The sequence below is a fragment of the Larimichthys crocea genome, chromosome VII, assembly GCF_000972845.2.
Source record: "Larimichthys crocea isolate SSNF chromosome VII, L_crocea_2.0, whole genome shotgun sequence".
NCBI classification, from domain to species: Eukaryota; Metazoa; Chordata; class Actinopteri; family Sciaenidae; genus Larimichthys; species Larimichthys crocea.
This window is the reverse complement of record NC_040017.1, coordinates 6,513,910-6,531,216: the sequence shown is the minus strand read 5'-3', so window position 1 is coordinate 6,531,216 and position 17,307 is coordinate 6,513,910. Positions and strand designations below refer to the sequence as shown.

Sequence of the window (17,307 nt, the reverse complement as noted above, 5' to 3'; positions counted from 1 at the left end):
AGACTGAAATATCTCAACAAAAATTAGTTGGATTTGCAAAGAATTTTATACAGTCATTCATGGTCCACTGAAAATGAATCCTGATGCCTTTGGCACCAGGATTTCTACTTCTTCCATCCTGATCTCTTAACTTTTCATCTAGCATTGTCAACAGGTCAAAATTTTAATTTGTCCATTACTTTGGTTCATGAACACCTGCAAAACTAAAGAGATTCCCATCAGCCTCGGTTGAACTTTGTGTTTTATAAGAAATAAATCATTAGAATAATGAATATGTTATGGCTGTATTTATGATTCTGTGTTGTCCCTAATCAGTGCAACCTCAAATGATTTATAAGGTTCAATGCATCTTTGATGTCCACATACACAGGGGTAGGAGTGTAATCATTTCTTATAATAGACTGTGTGCCTTGTTCAAAAGTTATTGCAGTAAGGAGTAATCTTCGAACACCTATACTGCAGCGATGAGTTCAGCTTGGATAGTTGAGGGCAGAGTTCACTGTCGGTGATGAATTAGTTTAGAAACCAATAGTAACACTGTGCTTTGTGTAATACACTTCCTGACCTGACCCCATGGATTGCTTCGATTGTGTGTGCTATGGCAAAATAATCCCCTGGATTTCATCATCTACCAAATTATGCAAACAATGCACCTTTCTCCAAATGCACTAAACTGCACCAATTAATCATTCCATAAGTGATCCATCAGCAATAACTCATGTTAAGTCACACAATGATGACAAAAACCCCATCATTCATCACTTTAAAACGTCTTCATCAATACTCTCCAGTGGCGAGAAGGCAACAGATTGCATAATCAATCCTTCGATTTATTGACTGACAACAGGTGATGGATGACGATGAGGCTGGATAATACAGTCTTGAGCTTCAAATAGCAAAATATGAAATAATGCTTTGCGACAATAAGACAAAAGGGGAGAGATGAGTATGTATTATTTATTTAGAGGTTTATAGGATTAGCTGGTGGGTAATGACAGTGAAATTATCCCATTAAAAGAAGTTGTAAATATCTCGCCGACATGCAGTCTGCTGGAGATGGAGAGTGGACAACAAAGAGAGAGACAGTGGGGAGGCCAAACCCAAGCAGAATAGATTTTCTCACGGTCTTATCTCTCTCTTTCACCAGCACATAAACATACTGTGGGAGCCTGTTTCTCCACACAAACAGATGCACAGTTAAATTGTTTCATAGAAAATAAAGAAGGGAAAAATAAATGAGGGACAGAAAGTTTACTATTGTCAAGTACAGATTGTACTAAACTTCAGTATTTCCATCTAATCCTACTTTAAACTACTATGTGATTGTATTTCACAATTGATTGTACTATTTCATCACAGCTAGTTACTCTTTACTTTGAAGATTAACATTTTACATATAGAACATACAATCAACCTCTGAAATATGAAATATTATACATAAATGAGACTGCCCACCAAAACCCCACTGGGCAGATCTCCGTCACAGTGCAGCCACAACGCTGTTTTGGTTTGTTCTCCACGCAAATTCAAAAGCATTCAAAAGTAGTAATTTTCCTGGTTTATAAGCTTCTAAATATATAAATATTTTACATAGTTAATTTGTTTTCCTTTCGGCTGTTTTAATGATCGGCATTTTGCTTGAGGTGTTTTATTTTGAAAATCAACCCGGATTCTCTATGTTGTTTCTGTGCCTGACTTCCAGCCAGCCCGAGCTGTTCTGTGTAGATTGACGCGGGGTGCTCACGGTGTACATCAAAAATAGAACAGCTGCAAGCGGAACCAAGCAGAGAGACGCTTCTGGGATGCTTCAGAAACTAACTGCTGCAGGACGGTAGGGATTGGAACGCCCACAATTAGCTCCGCCATCGCAATCGTGTCCAGCAGAATTTGGCCATTAGGTATTTAAAATGAGCTCCTCATACAGTATATTGAATCAAAAAGTAAGGTAACAAATGACATGTGCACCAAATATCCAAATTTATAATGAGGTGGAGACAGCGATGGCCCTGTATTAAACCATAATATTTATTCCACCTGTCTTCCTACACACGTCAAAACTGTTGAACCAATGGGTTCACACTTCAAAATTAAGCATCACTCCAAAAAAACTAACTTTCTTGCACTTTTGTTTTGTAGGCAAAATTGTTAGAGAAGGTAAGTCTGTGGGTAACTTTTGCTGCACCATCAGAGATCTTTTTCAAAAGGTGACTCCATAGAAATTTCTCAGACGCAATAATCAAAACTGTTCTAGCTGGGGCGGTTGGTAGCGTAGTGGTTTAAGCAGCCGCCCCGTGTGTGGAGGCTACAGTCCTCGCTGCAGCTGGCCCCGATTCGAATCCTGCATCAGACGGCCATTTACTGCATGTCACTCCCTCTCTCTCTGCCCCCTGCTTCTTGTCTATCTTCAGCTGTTCTATCATCAAAGGCATAAAAAGCCCCCCCAAAAAATCTTTAAAAAACTGTTCTAGCTCTGGGAGAAAACCGAGTCTTCAAGAATCAGCTTCTCATAGTAAGAAGCTGCTTAAGAAGGTTTTCAGGTTCTTCCAACATAGAGGTCCCAAACCCCCACTAGACACATAAGAAAACCTTTTTTTTTTAAATATAGTGTTGACCTATATCTCATATTTCACTCATTTCTATGAAAAATTGTCATGAATTGTACAAAAATACCAGGGAAACTCTAATACAATATTCACACTGAATAACCAGCTTGATTTTTATTGAACCTGGTAATTTTACATAAACTGTCTGCAGTTATTGCATTCACTGTTTGGGTTAATTGTAGCGTTTATCAGTTGTTTTGTTTTGTTTTGATCTTTTATATAACAGAACAAATGATTAAAAAGGGGTCCATTAAGGAGGAAAAACAGCTCTTAAGGATCTAGCCACAGAAACAGAAAACACACATGAAGCCATACATGACAGTGAGTAATCACCGGGCTTTAACGTTGGTGCGACGTTAACGGCGACGCTAAAAGCAGCAAAGATGGTGATAAGAAGCACTGACAGATGATGGCAGCACCAGCACCAGTGTGTGCAGTAAATCCCTCAACCAGCCTTGTTTTGTCATATTAATGATGCTCCCTCATAAACATTACCCCCCTGCGGCGCCCACTCCCCAGTGGTGAGGGAGCAAACATATGTTCCACTCCTCTGGGACTTGTATGGAGGGACTGCTGTGTGTGTGTGTGTGTGTGTGTATGATATATAACTAAATGCAATAATTATAAATATGCCTCATTGTGAGTATGCATGTGAGTGTGTGTTTCTCTGCTGATGGCTCACATCTGGTTGAAACAGACGCCTTTCTCTCTAGAGCTTGGATGTTTGTGTGTCTATCAGTGTGTGTGTTTGTGTGTTTTCATGTTGCTGGAACATTGCCAAACCGAGCCCATGGCCACCATTCCTCCCTGTGACAGGCCTCAACTCATAAGCAGGAAGTTCACAATGACTCAGAGGTACACAGAAAGACAGCAGGGGAGTAAGTGACCCCATGGGTGCGAGTATGATCACAACACCACTAAACAAAATGGATGAAAACCACAACCGCAGAGATGGCTACTTGGAAGTCAAAGGTTAAACAAGCTACATCACCCCTGTGAATGAGGGAATCAAATCTCTGACCCCATTTTCTCTTGCTGAAATACAGACTGTGTGATCAGATAGCTGTTAAAACAGAACCAACTCCAATTTTAAATGCAACCAAAACACAAGCTGACTGTCTTGACACAGTGTGTGCCGGATCAACATCGGTATATAGGTCTAAACACTGTGACACGACTGATAACTTCTATCCAAACATTTGATTCCTCAGTTTGCGTTGCATTCATATCTCACCATCATAAATTAATAGAGTTATTTTATGAAAGATTCAGTGTTTTTTTCTCGTGAAGGCAAAGAACCAAAGGTTGGAAATGAACCCCTGACGAATGTTCCACCAGGTCAGCTACTGGGGCACCAGACTTTTTATTTTTTTAACTGCATACTACTCCTGTGAGATTCTTTTTAAGTTTAGATGTCAAATAATAATCCAAACTAGTTTTCTTCACAGAAATGTATAACCTTTAAGATCAAGAAGGCCTTGCAACCACCTGTGAAGCTTAGGTGATTCCCAGTGGGGGGTCTGCATAGATACTAACAACTAAATTACGAGTTTAATATCCACTATTGACATAATAAATGATTTGTTGTATCAACTGAACCAAAGTTTTCTTCATTGCCATTGCCGTACAACATGAAACAGTGTAAGGCATCACGCCTTCAAACTGTTTTTGAAAAACATGCAGTAGTTTCTCTGCAACAGCACACAGCAGTGTGCTACACTTCAGTGTGAGGCAGCTGTCACAGGTCGTCGCTGCCAGCAGAGACTCAAACCTGCAGTATGATTCCCTACACTTTATTGCTAAACCATAGAATTATACATAATTATATGACATTAGCAGCAAATTAAGTTTAAGAGATTCATTTTCATTTCATTTGCCTTTTTTTCCCATTGAAAAAACAAAACGATGTTAAACTGATTATACACAGCTACGGTGAAGATTTAGTTTGTTTGGTTTGTTTGGTTTGGTTCAGTTTAAGCATCAGAACGACACAGTTTGGGGTAAAGTAACTACTTAATCTCGCCTTCAAATTTAAGTGATGGGAGACAAAATCCACAATCTCGCCTTCAAATTTAAGTGATGGGAGACAAAATCCACAATCATACACAGAAAAAAATATATTGCAATATTTATCTGAAGCTCTCTAAAAAAATGTCACACTAAAAGATACCCACTTGATCTGATGAACTTAGAAATTATCTCATGACAATTTACATCTAGAGCAGGTGTAAATCATACTCATATAAAATTATTTACAGAGACTCAACAATTCCCACCATAAGCAAGCACTTGGTGATAGTGGCGAGGAAAATCTTCATTTTAACAGGCAGAATCCTCGAGCAGAACCCACCTTATTGGTGGGTGGCCATCTGCTGCAACCAGGTGAGTTAGAGAGGGACACAGCAATGGGAAGGGTTATTTTTATTCCTTTTTTTATCTTAGGAACTTGCTAAACTGTAAAAAAATATATATTTAATGATGTTAAAATGCTGATACATGCTTAATTATTTACTGTAGCCAGGATTTTGGCTAACATGAAAGCAAAAAAACAAAACAAAACAAAACAAAAACAAACTTATGACCCATGTCATCACAGATGACTTGATCTGACTGCAGATGTCTTTTCACTTGTTTGCAAAGCCATGCATAACCAATCACTTTTTTCCAGTTCCCATACATCATAAAGAGTGTTTACATACATAAAACAAAATGTCTTTTATCTAATAAAAAGGACTGAGAAGATGTGTGCAGTCACTTCTCAAGGATGTAAATAAATCTCATTAGAAAATGAAGTGCATGGCAACCGCTGGAGACGTATTTTCAGTGCCAGGTGTGATTTCGATGCAGCTAAATAATATGCAGAGACGATCAGATTCCAGCTGCACGATAAAGCCAGGTGATGCATGTTAATTCCAAGTTAGTATTGTTCCCATCGTATTACATATTCATCCACACTCATTATTTATCAACACTCAACTAAACACAACCACTGAAACAGAGTCATTATTGAACATCTCCCGTACACACACGCACACACCTGCACACCCAACACAAAGGACTCAATTAATCTTTGTCAAGAATTAGCCTAGAGGTTGAATCATCAATTTCCTTGTGTATGACTAGAATGGAAATAAACAATCTTAACTACACCAATGGGATCAAATGCACAGGGTTACACAGGATGGTAATCTCATCAATATGCAAGGAAATCCCACTTCCACATCGACTAGCACCCGCAGGCGTCAGCACAGATCTAGACAGGGGGCTTGTGTAATATCAATACAAGGTGATTATATCGTATGGTAATCCAGTTCATTGTTTAGCTCCATGCCTGGATCAGGCTTACTACACATTCTTATGATATCATAGTATCAAATCAATGATGGATGGACGGCTCAGACCGTAATGCCACAGAACAGAGAAATATAGAGGAAGTCAAACAAAGGAGCTGAAGCTATTATCTCAAATGCACTTAAGATCTCTGAGAAATAATCACATGACCTTTAAGAGCATTTGCGCACAAGTAAATAATTAAATGTCCATTTGCTCGACTCTGCTGAGAAACTTCCAAGTGACATGATGCGACGCCTCGTCGTGAATTTGAATCTGGGATGGGAGCGGGTGTCACTTTCTTTCTTCTGCTAACTAAAGCAGACAAGCACAGATGGTGCAGTTCCTGGTGGTGCATATTCATAATTGAAACACCAAGACTATATTCTCCTATTACATTATGTTAGCAGAAGATAAACAACATATTCCTATACTGGATTTTTTTTTTTTTTTTTACTTGGCAGGAATAATAATCACGTCAACTAACAGGTTTTGACAGAATGAGGTTTCACTCATATTAGCATCAAGTGTGACAAGCGTGAAGTTAAGATTCTTGGTAGAATAAAGCAGCGACACATTGACAGAGCTGCACTATCTGTGTGGAGTCCCCTGGTCTTCTTGCTGCAGGAATTTATCATGAAAGATTATGCTAACAAGGCACAGCTCTTGGCCCACTTCTTCACTCAGAAGAAAGTGACTTTTTATTTTGGTTAATATCTAGCACGTTTTTTTTTTTTTTTCTGGTGGCTGTCTATGCGTGTGTGTTTTTGTTTGCATGTTTGTGTGAAAGTTGTTTGGGATGAAATGCAAAATCAGCCTATCTATCCCTAGCTACAGTATCTGTCTTATTTATATGTAAATTTAGGTATATCAGTGTGAATTTGACTCAGCATTTGGGATTTGTAAGTGTGTGTGTGTGCATGGCTGTCCTTCAGTTCGCTGTTCTGTGAGATAATTAGCCTCTCCAAACTGCAGCAAGGTTAGGACATAGAGGCCTCTAAGATTCACTAATGACGACTTTAATAACAACTGCCGGGCACTGAGCATGTGTGCGAATGTGCAGTTTTGTGGATACAGGGAAAACGTCTGTGTGCCTAGATTGCATCTACATTTCCTCTCAAACACATGCATTTGTATTACACACACACACAACCTCAGGGGCTCCTAACCCTGTGATGAATGCATTACTCCCACCCCAACAGCCTCCAGGAGCCTAACTCCTGGACTGGTGTTAAATACATGTGTTGCAGGTAGGTGTGTGTCTAGGAAAGGATTATGAATATGACAGGCTTTGTAAGGCAGTGAGACGTCCCCTATGCCTAAGTACTCCATAGCAACAGTATAAACTTGCACAAAACAAGGTGTGTGTGTGGGGGATGGCAAGGTACAAACAGTATAGAGAAACTTCTAGTCTTGAGACTAGACATGCTAATTAGTGAGGCTGTGCTATGGTTGTTTTTCAACTTCACCTACCCCAAAGGCTCACTGCTCAAACGGCTATGGCTACACTAGTTTAGAGATTTCTGGTTAAAGGTTCAGAGATCTGTTTGGTACTGAGGTTACTCTAAAACAGTGGCTCCTAACCCTTTTTTTTTCAGCAATTTATACTTGTGGCCCCTTGAGTGGAAAATTGTGAGCAATTCAACTGAAAATGAATTCCCCCAATTATTCTTTAGAGGTATAAAGAGGTAAGACTATACAGCATTTCACAAAAAAAGCAAAGAAATAATAAAAGATAATACTTTTTTTGTCTGATGTCCTATCCTTGTAATCTTGTGATCCTTTAGATCTAACTTGTGAACCCCCTGTGGGTATCTGGACATTGAAACCAAATCCCGAAACTAGGTCATAAAGGAGTAGTGTGTAGGATTTAGTTGCTGATTGTAATCCCCTCATCTCACTTCCTGTTCCAAGCATGTAGGGAAATAAAACATATATATAAAAAAATGCTAAATGCCCAATCTATAGTCGGTGTTTGGTTTGTCCATCCTGGGCTAAATATGGCAGTGCAACATGGCAGACTCTGTGAAAGAGGACCTGCTCCCTCTGTAGATATAAAAGGCTCATGCTAAAATAATAAAAACATAAACACAATATGACCATAGTTATTTTAACCATCTACATCCCAGAGCACCCCAGAGTGTTCCTTCTATATGTTACTACAGCGAATTAAAGACAAAGTTGTGCTTATTTCTCTCTGATTTTAAGAGTTGAAAAAATAAATCCAATAGTTGTTGCTCCTTAACATCAATTTACTTGTATTATCTTTTTTTTTTCTCTTTAAGCAGCTTTGAGGTGTTAAAATCATCTTATTGGAGTAATCGTCTTATTTCTTAGATTTGCTATCTTTGGAGACTTTGAAAAATCCATTAAACTAAAGTTCTGTGAGTATAAACAACAACATGAGTTTGTACTGACTGTTCTTTTTTATTCAAAAGCACAAAAAACAAACAAAAAAAAAATCACATAAATGTTAATGGTCCTCTTTTAAAAACATCAGAATCTGTCAGACAACAGAGTTCTTACTTTGTTAATGAAGACTGAGTTTACAGTAGTTGTCATGTGTTAATGCATTTCGTGAACACCATGATGATTTTTCATGAAAAGATCAGCACTACTTGACACAGATTAAATGTTTTCATTAATGTCTGGGCTAAATCACTGTTGTGTTAAAACACACAAAATGGACATTTGTCACATTTACGTCTTTACGACAAAGGCAGAGGACACTTCACAGCCCAGTACAAACTGTTCATTATGGCGGAGGTCAGCCCTCCAGGATTCTAGATTAATTTGTGTTTCATTTAAAGCTGACCTGCGCAGAAACAGTCTCAAGGAGTTTAAGGTGAATTCATTCGAGCTTTGCACTTTGCTGACAAGTGACTAACGCTTCCACAGGCAGCCAAGTAAAATGTCTCAGAGGGCAGAGAGAAGCGATGTGATTCAGAAGTGGTAAATCTGTATGCCTGTTTTACTTTTTTTTGGTGCTCTGACTCAGAAGTCAACCGTTGATGTCAGCTGTACGTTGTTTCCGACAAAGTCACCAAGAATGGAAGAATTTAACACTGTTACTGGCCTTGCAGGATGATGCATATATTCAAAGTTTGACCATGTGCAAGTGCAGAGGCAGTCTGATGAAATATTCAAACACCAGAGTCTGTAACAGAAGGACTGACAGAAAGAAGGACAGAATCAGACAGCAGGAGGCAGCTGAGCTGTAACCAGTCAGGAAAAAAAAAAGTAGGCCAGCAGCCAGTGGTAAGCAGAGGAGGGAAGAATAGAGGATGGAGTGAAGTTTAAACTCATCCCGTGTCACTCCTGATCCTCTCCCCTGTCCTCTTTAGCTGCTAATTTTCTTGACTGCTTTCCTTCTCTGCTGTTGGCATGTCATGTGTAATTTGAGCACAGCCTTGGGCGGAGATTTCCAGACTTCCCTGTTAGTTTCTTTCTAAATCGGAGTGTGCAAGCGAAGCGGTGCGGTGAAAGGTCAACCTCATCCTTTGAGGGTTGCCAGAGAAAGGACAGGCCATTTAAAGTGTCCCCGAAATTCACTACCCCCTCAAGCATTGGCCTGCCTGCGTGAGGAAAAAAAAGAAAAACTAGGTCTGCGTCACAGCGGGGCAGTGAGTTATGTCGATAGAAAGTAATAGTGTGACATAACACAATGCCTGGGTACTTAAAAAGGGATATAAAACATGATAAACAGCATGGAAACAGTAGTTCAGATCCATCACTCTTTTTCTTCCTTGTACACACAGAGGCACACACACACACTTGTAACACAGCAAACAGCATACAGTAAATACAAGTTACGTTCTATTGATTTACAACTTTCACCGAGGCTTGAAACCCCCTGATGCTATAATTCCAGGTTTAGTGTGTATACAGTATGTGTCAGTGTGTGTGTGAGTGTCTCGACAAGATGATAGATCTCTGTGCTTGGCTCCGTTGGTGGCTGAGGTGAGGGGGTTGAGCCGTAAGACAGCCAGGGGAGGTGTGCAGCGGACAGCGGACAGAGGTAGTTGTCGGAGAGCATTTTTTAAATTTTATTTTTCTGTCTGAAGCTTCTTTCAGGAGAGTGTGACAAATAGTTTTTTTTATTTTTTTTATCAGTTGACCTCTTCAAACTGGTGGTGCTTGTGCAGGTGGAAGTGAAGGTGGGTGTCGTGCTGGATCTGTGCTGGTATGGACAGCTCTCAGAACAATCTGGGATCGAGCTGTAGCCAAGTGGATTGCAGAGAGTTGAAGACATAATGTGTGTTATTTGACAACTTTAAGGAAAGCAGGTATTCCTTTTTTAAACTTTTAGCGCAAAAATAAGAGCTGCTATCGACCGTCGTCGTAGAACATCTTTGAAACATGTTGTTTGTGCAGGCAGCAGCTTGTTGTGGCTCTGTTGGAACTAGCTCTTAATGCCAACTCCAGATAAGCCCCAAACAGCCACTGCCAGCCAGCATTCTCTCATTCCTTAGCTGACCCTGCTTTCACTTGCAGTCTTTGTGCTCAGGAACATCCATAGACACAGTCGACTTTTCTCGTAACAGCACGACACTTTCTAAAGTGTTTTCTGGCATAGCTGATCATTTGATTGGACTTAGTGCTGAATTATGCAATAAGAGCTTGTACTTATACATAATTTAGCCAAAGAATTTTGATATGAATTATAAAAAATGTTGTTAATTTAATTGTCTGTTCTCTCTTCCTTGTGGGCATTTCTTTTTCACTTATTTTGTAACGCAGCAGGTTTGAGCATAAAGCACAAATTCAACCTCATTCTTTGTGTGAATGTGCATGTATACACATTTACATGTACTTGTCTCTCAGACTTCAGAAAGATCCCCACTTGTTGTTGTTTGTTGCTTGCTGCTCTTACTTACTTGTGGGACTTTTTGCCCTCCGTGCCCCCGGGTCCAGACCCGCAGTCATGCGCCTGAATGATGAAGGTGTATTCCTTCTGCAGCTCACAGTCCACCAGGCCGCGGGCCCTCAGCTGGCCCTCACCAGACGTGCCGTTCAGCACCACTGCCTCGAACGGAGCCTCCAGCCCGTGGATGTTGAACGCACAGATCTCCCCTAGAGACCGGGAAGAAGGGAGAGGGATGGAGGAAGGATGAGGTCAGTATTAATCACAGTCAGTCAGGTGGAACACAGATGGAGAATGAATGATGTGTAAATGACTGCAGGTCTATGAAACAAAGAACACATTTTTTTGTTTTTAATAGAGCTTTAGCTGCATGGGTAATTTGTTGAGGGAATACAGTGAAGAATCACTACCCTCACTGTTAAATCAACAAACTGATTCATCTTGATTCTTTTTTTATGCGCAAGAGTAACAAGCACAGACATTATGGCTGATGCCTTCCTCAGTGATTATCACAGTCTGACCTCTTTGAATCGGGTATGTTCTGCCAGGTGCATGTAGTAACGCTGCAGAGTGAGAGGCAGCGTTTTGCGTACCTTTATCCATAAATCAATGTAATGGCACATGATTTCCTTGGAATCTACTCCGTGTTTCTTAATTACATGCACCTGACACTACATATCTGTGTCAGTTGCTGAGCCTGCACACTGAGGAAGGCACCGGGCTATACGTTCACACTTGTCCCTCCAGAGATGGGTACTCAAGTTTGTGTCACTGCGTGTGCGACTGACGAGCTGAATGTTATTCCCTCACGTATTATCATGTGTAACCTTACACGTCTGGTGTGCCAGAGATGGCTGTAAAGCCACTATAACACCATGGTAAGGACACCTGCAGCTCCATCATAACCTTTGGCTATAATAACTTAACACCAAGCCTGAAAAAAAGAATCACTAAACACAAAATCTGCTGTATCAAAATAGAGAATGTTGGATCGACCGTATCAAACTTTATCAAAAAATCATCTGGACAGTTAGCAAACATGATTAACTCAGCATTAGCTTCAGCTCTACCAGCTTTGTATCTAATTATGTTTTTTTGGAAAGATGTCACGACTATAAAAATGTCCAATAATATAATCAATAATAATAATAATATCATCCACACTGTTAAAAAAAACAACTTGTTTTTATGGTAAAAAAATTGGCAGTGGTGGTTGCCAGAATTTTACCGTAATAAATAAACATTACGGTAGAAGGATATTAGTACTGTTCATGTGGCATTAAAGGTTGGCGTTTTATTCCATATTGTAATTTTTTTTCATCAAAAAAAACACTGTTTTGCCACATAAAGAAAAAAAGAATCAGGCTGGGGATAGGGCGTTTCCGATGGCGGCGGCTTGGCCCTGGAATAGCCTCCCAGAGGCTGTGAGACGGGCTGGACAGAAGTCTGATAATGGTTTTACAATGCACCTAAAGACCTGGTGAGGTTCTATTTGTTCTTATTGGACCACTGAGCCTGCACAATAGAGCAAGGTCTGTCACCATTATGATACAGCAAAAGACAAGTGAGACCTTGCTTCTCTAGGCACAACCTCAGTATTTGATCTATACTGTAGCTGTACGCTCGTGCTACAAGGCAACATACGGTTATTCATTTGAAAGGAAAGCTTTCATTGTGTGTTCACCTCTGGAATACTGCTTAGTCAAGGGAAGCTGCAGAAGCTTCAGAGTCCATTCAGAAGTTTATATATGCTGCAGGAGAGCAAGGCTGGCATAAATCAGCAATTTTCCCTCTCTTCAGTCACTTTGGGTAGTTTGTACTCCTTCTTTAGACCTGCATATGTAATATTTAGAACATGATGTTGATGTAGACAGAGCGAAGCAGCAAAGACTCACACTGGAGGTTTATAAATAGATTATATTACCAGTGAAGCACCTTCTATGTAATTGCTCTTTAAAAAACACCAAGGACACTTCAGCTGTACGAGCTGCAACCAGCCAACCTGTAGACATTCTCTGCAGTTCACCAAAAAAAATAAATAAATACATACAGCACATTTGACTTACATGGGTCACAAATAAAACTTCAAAGTCACCCTTTTGGAGAGATATAAAGGAAGAAATTCAATTTAAATCCAAAGTGACCAGCCGACAAGAGCAAAACAAAAGAGCTGAGAGGCGGCTGACATTTATTAGCAGGCTGCATAAAGAAGAGGTCCATTTGTGGAACTGGTAAGGGGAAGTTTTTCCTTTTTATTTCATTTTTTTTTTAAATTTTTCTTTCTTGGAGACCTGACGTCCCTGCACACTTCCACTTGTGGGATTTCAGGAAATCACTTAACGCGTCCGGCTCACACTCTGACCTGTGACAGCTAATTGCACTGATATCACTTAAACTAACAGCAGAAGACTAAATTGGATTCCCAAACAGCTTTGTGCGCGCATTGCTCCTGGCAAGTTCTGATAAGAGCAACTTTATTTTCTACCACCTTCCCCTTTCATCCTGTTTCTGTCATAATCCCCCCCACCACCACCACCACCTCACCCCACCCCTTCTCATCCTCCCTTTCCTGTTGGGGCAGGGGCCTCTGAAATGACAATTTGCCCACAGAGGAGCTAAAGGCAAAATGATAAAGACGGAATAGAAAAAGGGAAAGGGAGAACAGAAAATGAGAGTGTAGGGAGGGTGTTCGAGGTGGTGTGTCCCCGATGTCTGCATGCTGTAAAGACTCCCTCCCTGTATTGCCTGAACAATGACTTATCAGAGTTAAATGGGCCCCCACACGATGGAGAAGCATGGCTTGCTGGGGAGAGCAAAATCCTAAAAATGGCACTGAGCAAACGGTGTGCGACGGGGAGTGACAGAAGATGCAACAGTCTTGATGTGCTGCTTCTCTCAATGGTGCACCGCCGTACAAAAACAGGCAAATGGAAAATCCATCACCGCTGGAGCGAGAAATAAATCCAATATACACAGGCAGTGCAGAAGCTTCCCATCAGGGTGAATATGCTGAGGATATCTTGATGGCGCACGCCCACAGCTGAGGCTGGGTGGCCCGACATGCTTCTCGTGATTTAATTGTAGCTGGTGGAGGTTCAAGGTGACCGCAGGAGGAGAACCTCCCTCAAATGAACACTCAAACAGCTCTTTTTTCCCCCCACCCTCTTTGTCCGCGCGCCTATCACTTCACTCCAGGCCTGATTGAAGTATTTTCGCCGCCCGCTGTGAGGAAAAAGACGGCTGGCGAAGGAGGGAGGGACGAGGGTGGAAGGTTTGGCCCCGACGGCGGCAGCAGAGGAACAGATGTTGGGCGGCTGGCACTTGGCAGAGGCAGAGAGCTCACAAACGCTAATTACTACGCTAAACTGTTAGCTAAATATGTGTCTCGGCGTCACATTAGGCTTTTAGGAGGTAGATTTATGGTCATAAGGAACTCTGACTTCTCGAAAGGAGGGGGGGGGGCACTTAAAACTAATGGCTGCAAACTAATGGATATGGATGCTGCAGTGCTATTTCTTTATTAGTCTATTTGCTGGTTTTGTCATCAGTGCGCGGTTATTCAGCATAATGAATTGTTCTTTTTATGATCGTCATGTAGGATGTCTGAAACATGCTTGACACACTTTATTTGTCTCATTCTTTCCTACACCTTATTCCCTGCCACTCTGATTACTAACTTTTCCTTTGGGCATCGTTACATTTTCATTTAATCAAGTCCAAATTAATGACTGTCTCTTAGTCAGCGGCGATGTGTGCTCAGCTCACCTACACTGCCTGTCCTGTCGGTGTCAGAAGTCGTGCAGCGCACAACACCTCAAGGGAATCTGGCACCCGTCCACGTTAGACTATCTTTGAGGACACAGAGCTCATTATCGGTGAAGGCAGAGGCGCTTTACTGGCAACGGTGGCCTGTGTTTGCAGAGCCGGAGGAGTGTGACAAAGTATCAGGGGCCACGGCGCCGGAGGGGCCCCGAGTTATTATCAAAGCTGACAGAGCATTGCTGATGAGCTGCTTGCATCCGAACACAAACACACACAAGCTGCTTTTGCTAGAAAAGGCGCCCTCGCACACAAGTGCACAGATATGCGCGGCAGCTGTTTACTGAGCGTTTTGAGGGAGAGTGGTGGAGATATCAGGCGGGACGCAGTCGCACAGCTGAGAGGAAGAGGAGGGAGATTTGAAGGGAGATGAAAGGAGGAGCTGTGGAAGGATGGGATGATGGTCACTGCCTTAGGGCAGCACTGATCTCCCTACTGGAGAGTGACCAAAGCACAGGCACGACTACACACACTCACATTTACTCAGACTGTGCCAGTTCGACAGCTCTAATCACAGCTGACATGCCTTTCATCCTCCTACTGTTGGAACACACACCGCGTAGACAGCTTGTAAATATATAACACTTACCAAACACATTCTGGACCAAGCATCGGTTTGCTGGCACAAGAGTGTTTGCGCCCACATTATCTTAATATTTTCATTTGCCATTTTTAGCAAATCAACCGTATACGTGCGCAAGAGTTGCGGTCTACTATGCGGTTTGCACAGCTGTCATCATTTCAGCTGCTTCTCCCGCTTGGATTTGGCACAAAATGATCTCTCGTCTTCGTCACCCGCGCATAACCCGCTAATTCTCCCTCTCATTCCGGTCAGAAAAACACAATCACACGTCCTGCAAGCACTCTGGGATACATGGATACACACTCACTCTCGCACACCCAAACCCTCTCAGCTGCAGTGCAGAGATAGACTGTCAGCCTCATAACTCTGCAGAGGGCCGAAATTGAAAATGCTGTAATTATGCTCTTCATGAAATTAGCCAGCCGAGGAAAAAAACACAATTGAGAAGCGGTCCATTCTGCAGATAAGGATTAATACTAATCAAGCCTGCCTGTTCTGACTGGAGCGCATGAAACCTGGAGTGGTGTTTGTGTACAGTGTGTGTGTGTGTGTGTGTGTGTGTGTGTTGGATGGAGGGTTTTTTAATTAAAGACACACTTTCCAAACAGGGGCTTAGAGCGAGGAGAGAGTGTTTCTGTGTGTTTGACTGTCAGGAGGGGGTGTGAGATGTGCAGTTGTCACACCCCCCTCCTCCACCACCACCACCACCTCCTCGGTGTTAATTACATTAAAGGCTCCTCTTGCGGAGTTAATGGCGTCCTGCTGTCTTTTAACTGAGTGAACACCCTCCCTCTGTGTGTGTGAGAGAGAGCGGTGTCAAAGTGAAGGGCGGAAGACAGAGCCTGTCAATCAAACTCTCGTGGCAAGGAAGCAATAGATGGTCTCAGGGGAGCTGCGTGAGAATTCTGGGCCCCATGAAAGCAGCTCACGATGGATGTAAAGCCGTAAATCCCTGGCATGTATGGGATCATTTAGGGTTTTCTCAACCAATTTGGTGTCCCTGGAGGGGCTCTATTTTTGTCTGTTTCCTTTTAATGGACAGTTGTATGACACGTTACTAAATACTTTCCTTGCTTTAAAACAATTATGTTTTCTAAGTTAGACATGATCAACTGTGTGTGACAAATGTAATTCATGACAAGACATCCACAACGGTAGGATGAACATACCCTGTAAAAAATATGTAATCACATGTATTAGTTCAGTAGTAACAGTTAAAAATGTCTCTCAAGGGGTACTCCCTATTACTATTGCATTTGTGACATTAAAAACAATAGAATGGTTGTTACTGGTGCAGCAGCACCTGAGATATCAAAAGCAAAATCCAATTTATCGTTTCACATCTGTGTGGGGCTGCATTTCCTGATTCATTTTCCCATGTTCTCACGTCTGCAAGTATTCACGAGGACTGTACGTGTACCAAAATGTATGACTGTGTGTACAGTGTGCAACGTGTGTAGACCACACAGGCCAAATGCATGAACAGACACCCTATGTGAACACAACTTTCCGAACAACAGTTAAAAAAGTTACAATGTTCACAAGTGCATGTCTATTCTCCAATTTATTCATTTCTCCCTCATCAAGAGATAACAATTCTGGTGAGGGAAAAGAAGTCCGTTTCCTACAGCGTGTTTGCTTTTGAACCAATAATATTAAGCAGTATCTACTATTGTCACATGAAAAAAACAAAAAAACAAAACAAAGAGACATGTCCAAAAAACAGAACTACTTTCATCAATCAGAATCAGAATAAATTTATCTTCTAACCATAACAATAATGTTACTGTATGTGGGTCTTAATCCAGGGTTGCGAACCACAAATTTACAGCTCAGTATTTGCCCATTGTCAAGGGATCCAATCAAATTTGAAGGATTTCTCTCAGAAACTATTCTAAAAGTTCAAGATGCTCATTTTCAATTTCAGCATGATTTGAAGTCTCTAATATTTCTGAAGTTCAAAAAGTACTATGCTGCACACACCATGATGCAAGCCATTAGTGTCTCTTTGTTATAAATGTGTCGTCAAAACCCTGGTGATATTATCAGGGATCATTTTGTCAACCTACCTGACTATTACTGCCCATGACTGATCTTGATCCCCTTTA

The 17,307-nt window shown here is 41.3% G+C and overlaps 1 protein-coding gene across 1 annotated transcript in view; it reads right to left on the bottom strand.

The window, feature by feature from the left end:
- LOC104919397 (calsyntenin-2) overlaps positions 1–17,307 on the bottom strand; it is a 238,843-nt gene that overhangs the window by 84,008 nt on the left and 137,528 nt on the right. Inside the window, exon 3 of the mRNA XM_010731408.3 lies at positions 10,811–11,006. Coding sequence (XP_010729710.3) covers positions 10,811–11,006 — 196 coding nt within the window. The remainder of the gene's footprint in view (positions 1–10,810; positions 11,007–17,307) is intronic.